Source organism: Diabrotica virgifera, chromosome 1 (assembly GCF_917563875.1).
Source record: "Diabrotica virgifera virgifera chromosome 1, PGI_DIABVI_V3a".
In the NCBI taxonomy this organism is placed as follows: domain Eukaryota; kingdom Metazoa; phylum Arthropoda; class Insecta; order Coleoptera; family Chrysomelidae; genus Diabrotica; species Diabrotica virgifera.
This window is the reverse complement of record NC_065443.1, coordinates 26450587-26456544: the sequence shown is the minus strand read 5'-3', so window position 1 is coordinate 26456544 and position 5958 is coordinate 26450587. Positions and strand designations below refer to the sequence as shown.

The 5958-nt window shown below is 32.3% G+C and overlaps 1 protein-coding gene across 1 annotated transcript; it reads left to right on the top strand.

The window, feature by feature from the left end:
• The first annotated feature begins 592 nt into the window (after positions 1–592).
• LOC114328865 (26S proteasome non-ATPase regulatory subunit 6) lies at positions 593–2135 on the top strand. Its single transcript, XM_028277833.2, has one exon. The coding sequence runs from the start codon at positions 855–857 to the stop codon at positions 2022–2024; it is 1170 nt and encodes a 389-aa protein (XP_028133634.1). The 5' UTR covers positions 593–854; the 3' UTR covers positions 2025–2135.
• Positions 2136–5958: the final 3823 nt, after the last annotated feature.

The window sequence follows — 5958 nt, the reverse complement described above, 5'->3', positions numbered from 1 at the left end:
TTGAAATGACCGATTCAATTAATAAATCGATGGTACATTATGTTGATATTAATTATTGGTAATTTTTTACGAATATTTTTAATTACTTTATACTATTCTACCATTAACTTATTAAAAAAATAACATTGGCTTTTGTATTTTTAAAAATCTATAGGTACCTACACAGTTTTTCTTATTTGTTATATATTTCTTTGCATAGATTTATTTTAGAGATGTAATAATATCTAATAAACGCAATATTGATTAAATTAAAAATAAAAAAAGTAAAGATTGGTATGGGATTCGAACCAGGATTATCCACGTCCGAAGACAAACGACCAGTTCTCGTCGCCATCCGCTCGAACTGTCAAACCATCTAAAATACTCGACGACCGAGTAGGATAGTGACGTCGTCAATACTCCCCTTGAATTAGAAAGAGACTACCGACCAAATAGGCTCATTTATCTCTGTCGCAACCGTCACCCATTTTAAGATCGTAAGGCGCAATCTAGAGTATTATAAATCTATGGGTTAAGAGCTTAACCATCACTCCAAGCTCTGGTTAAAAATTCTGTCGGTTAACCACAACTTCGCCGTTGACCTGATATTGTGAAATACATATTTCGGGGTAACTTCTGGTTATCTCTTAACCACAAGTTAACTTCGACTTGTGAAACCGGCCGTAAGAGACACAGCGTAATTTTTTATATATTTTTATGTTGGCTATGCTTGAACTGACAAATGACGAACGCTTTCATTTCAACTGACATTCTAAACTTGTCACCACAGCTGTCCTTTACTGTGCTTGTCACGTCAAAAATTTGTTGGTCATTTTGATTTAAAAGAAAGTTCATTTCATTCACAACTAAACAAAATGCCGATTGAAAATTTAGAAGACCAGGGTCTTGAGAAAAACCCTGATTTAGAATTAGCACATTGTAAGTTTCTGTTAACTTTACCAGAATATCGCAGTGATAAAAACGTCCACTCCAAAATAACAGAAGCTATAAAGAAAGATGATATGGCCCCATGGTATGAACTTATTTGTAAAGATGCTGGTTGGAAACTTGATGCTAATCTACTGAGTGCATTAAAAGCTAAGAACGCTGAGAAGATCAAGCTTTTGGATGAAGCCATAGAAGATGCCGAGAAAAATTTAGGTGAAATGGAAGTTCGAGAAGCCTACTTAAGAAAAGCAGAATACTACAGCCGAATTGGTGATAAAGACAACGCAGTTAGTACTTTCAGACAAACATATGATAAAACTGTATCACTTGGTCATCGTTTAGATATTATTTTTCACTTGATAAGAATTGGTTTGTTCTTCATGGACCATGATCTCATCACAAGAAATATTGAAAAAGCTAAAACCCTTATTGAAGAAGGAGGTGATTGGGATAGAAGAAATCGTTTAAAAGTGTATCAAGGTGCATATTGTATGTCAGTACGAGACTTCAAATCAGCTGCTAACTTGTTTTTGGACACAGTAAGCACTTTTACATCATACGAACTAATGGACTATAAAGCATTTGTCAGGTATACTGTATACACCTCTATTATTAGTTTGCCAAGGAACCAATTAAGAGATAAAGTGGTCAAAGGTTCCGAAATATTGGAAGTACTGCATTCAGAACCATTTGTAAAAGATTACCTTTTTTCTTTATATAATTGTCAGTATGCTGAATTTTTCACAAATCTTGCAGAAGTTGAAACAGTTCTCAGAAAAGATTATTTCTTGAATCCTCACTATCGTTTCTATGTAAGAGAGATGAAGATACTTGCTTATACACAATTATTGGAGTCATATAGGTCTCTTACTTTACAATACATGGCAGAAGCCTTTGGAGTTACTGTTGAATACATTGATAAAGAACTGTCCACATTTATAGCAGCAGGAAGATTGCATTGTAAAATTGATCGAGTTGGGGGAATTGTTGAAACTAATAGACCAGATTTAAAGAATGCCCAATTTAATTCTGTGGTAAAACAAGGAGATTTACTGCTGAATAGAGTCCAAAAATTATCTAGGGTGATCAATATCTAAAAAATGTATTTTTAAGTTTATAAGTAAATTATAAAACATACTGATAATTTGACTTGATTGTACTAATTTTCTATGTTTATCTAGTGCTAAAATAAAGTATAAAAAACCAAATTTTTTTTTCATTAAAAATGTAATATTTTTAACAATTTAGTTATATTAGAATTAAAACTGTATCTTTAATCCTATTACAAAGTCATTTGTATTTGAGTGGTATCGTTAAATTTCGAGAGGTGAACATACTGAATAGCAGGTATAATAATTAAAATTAAAATAGATTAAAATGTATTAATTTCTACCTGGGCTGAAAACTTAGCCACACCATTCAAGTACAATGACTTTGTAATCAGCTCAAGATTAAGGTTTTCTAAAATATTTTGATAGGTACCTACTATAAGTAGATACTAACCTATCCAGATATATTTTCTTATAGGAATTTAAGTAGTTGGTCCATAAAAGCAGCAAATGTCACACCATACTGTTCTACCTTGAAACACTGATGTGACTTGTTCCCAGACTGACTGCCTACTATGTCCGGCAAGCTTTTGAAGATATAGCAGTACAGTAAAACCTTGATAGAACGGACTTCAGATATAACGGACAAAAAATCGGATCAAATTTAAAAAAAAATTGAATATAAAAAAATATGAAAAATCAAATTCTAGAAGGAAAAACAAGGACAGGATCTAGGCACTGCTTTGTGCTAAGACCGATAGATCGCATGGATTGACTACTATATCTCTACTGTTAGGGAAAAAGGGCATAAGTCGAAATCTGTTGTTTTTCAGGAGGATTTATTAAAGGTTTCATTCTTATCGTATAAATCTATTTTTAAATTAAACTTGCATTTATACTAATATTATAATACGATATATTAACCAAACCAATAGACAATAATAAAGTAGGTTATATCTTTTCAAATTGATGATTTTTGATTGACTTAAGTCTTCTGGATCTGACTTTGATTGCGATTGCTGACTTAAGTCTATATGAACTAACATGCTAGCCATTAAGTGTAGTATAGTATAATAACATCTAATAGAAACACAGGTAAATACAGAAACATAAAATAATGGATGAAGTTTTATTCGCTGAAAAAAAAACAATACAAGTAAAATACATCACTGCAATGTTTATTACGTATGTACCTCTTCTAAGTCTGGATTTTCGGCGTCTGGATCTAGGTCTTTTAAATCTGGGTCAACGTCAGCTGTTGCATTTGAATGTACAAGTTGCTCATAAAACCTTTTGTACACATCTGGAATAAGGGGTAGTAATTCCAAGTAGTAATTCCTAGGAGATTGCAAGTGGCTCTGTATATTTTTTTGATAAATAGAGTGCAACCGGACGGCCACGGCGATTTAAATTCAGAATGTAGAAGTCTTCTGTTTCTTGAAGTGATTTTTTTATAATAAATCAGTCCCTGTTCCTTTCTGTATCTGAGCCATTTGCAGTCATGCCATAGAAATTATCGTTTTTCACTCTCTTGTTTTCTTTTTACAAAGATACTTTTCAACAAGGCTGCAAAGTCATAAAAATCATCTTGTGACATTTCAAGCACTTGGAAAGGTTTCTTTTTATTTGCGCATCGTATTAATGTCGCCCAATCATGTGGATGTGAAATTTGCATACCACTTGTTTTTTTTTGTTTTTCGATTACGGAATGATCCGCATCACATTCCATGTGTGAGTGACCTGACACAAGAAATTTGTGATCGATTTCCTCTAACGAATTTTTCATTTGAAGAACAGTTAAGAACATATATGTACTTGCTACGTAGAAATTCTTATTTTGTCCACCGCAAGTATCCGAGTACAAAATCACTTTTTTCACTTCGGGTGGCAAATTCATAAGCTCCTTAAAAAGACACGAAGCAATTTCGTTTGCTCCTCTCATTGCCATCGACTCGTGCCATAAATAACATGAATAACCATTATTTTGCTCCTTAATCATCTTCATAATTCGTTTACATCTTTCTGACATTTTTACGTTCGCAAAAACACAAGTAAATACAAATTTTTATCACTGAAAAGCAATACGTGTTTGTTATTGTAACGGGTCATACGGAATTAAGTCAGCCTGTCCTTGGCAAGTGTAAATATACAATATACCTACGGTTGTAAGGTTGCCGCGGTAAAAAAGACTTTAGTCAACATAAGTCCGCTTGTTCAAACAGAACCGGTTTTACACGACCGGTTTATTAGATCAATAGAGATTAAAGCTGTTAGAAATACAATAGACTTATGTCCTTTGGATCACAACTAAATTGATTAAATTCCATGTCGCCAGTGTACTTAAGTCAATATAGTAAAAATTTGACTTATGCCCTTTTTCCCCAACACTAGAGATATATAAGTGTTGGTAAATCTCGTAAACCTAGTGTTGTCGAAGATATGGTGCAGTGTTATAATCATCAAAAGGCATTATCTGCACGTTTCATATTATAGCTGTAATAGAGTTCACCAGAGATATTTTCAAAAATAATTTTTTAAAGGATTTGTACCTGCAGTGAGAAAATCTCAAGATAAGAAAGAAGAAACTGGTAATACCGCCTAAAGAGGTTTAGACAAAGCTCCTACTAATCCCCCTGAAAGTATTCTAAATTCAGAAGATGGCAACTTTAATTGTATGTATGTTTTGCCAAAAAATACATCGCTTATTCAACCCATGAATCAGTGAATAATTTTAACAACCAAACGAGTATATGGCAGAAAGTTTTTAGATGAAGTAAAAAAGTAGCGAACAAAACTTTATTCCTTTTTTAACTTACAGATTTGAACACTATCTAAATACAGTAGTACCTAGTGTGTGTGTGTGTGTGAAAAAATGGCTTGGATGCGAGTCCGTTAGCCACAGATTTTTATTTTATTTTTACCTCAATTTATTAGTTTTGTTATATTTATACGTATTTCACTTAAATGATTATATTTGTTTCTTTCAAGTAGTTTATGAGTAATTTAAATATTTCCATTTTATGACAACTTAGTAGATATTCTATACTAATTGGAAAATGAACTTGTGTTTGTCGTAAATTGTAATATAATTGATTTATATATCTCTCGTTAATTTTGCATTCCAAGAAAATATGGTTTAAATCACTAATCGAAACATTATCACAAAAACATACTGATGAATTAATTATTCCTAATTTGTGCAGATGTGCCTCATATTTCCCGACAGTAGTACCTACATAATTTCAAAACAAAAATTTAGATTGATTTTAAACCTATTTTTATACAACGGACTTTCGGCTTTAACAGACATTCCGTCCTCCCAATTAGTCCGTTATATTGAGGTTTTACTGTACTCACAACATCAGAAAAAAGTCAAGGGACAATTCATGCACTCTATATGGTATAATATAAAAATTAAAATAATATTAACAAAAAGTAAAATATTAATTGATAACAATTAGATAGTATGTAGCAAATTACATATTTTCAAAGCTTTCAGATTTATCTTGAGCAATTGTTGCCATTCTTCCACTCTGCGAATATGTTCATTCCATTCCTTTTTCCTGCTAAGCACAACTATTATGAACCCGTCTACCCCACATGTGTTTCTTATGTTTTTACTTGTTTTTCTATCTAGAAGAGTATTTCCAGCTATGCTGTGAAGTACTTTCATTTCTGTGGTGTCAAGCAATTGTCTGGTTTTTGACATCCCTGAGTAGTTGTTGCAGTCAGAATGCCAATGTTTCAGTTACACCATATTCTATTATTTAGACAGCTAGTAATTTTTGTTGCTCTGCTTGGTCAAATTACAATAATTTATAAAGCATATTCTCATGGATGGCACCAAGTAACTTCGCATAATGTTTAAACGCATATCAATATATACCTCTAAATTTGTTTAAAAATTGGCAAAGCCATTTAGGCAAGTGGCTTTTCTCGAAAAAGGTCAATTTTATACCCACAAACTGAAACTTGTTTTAAT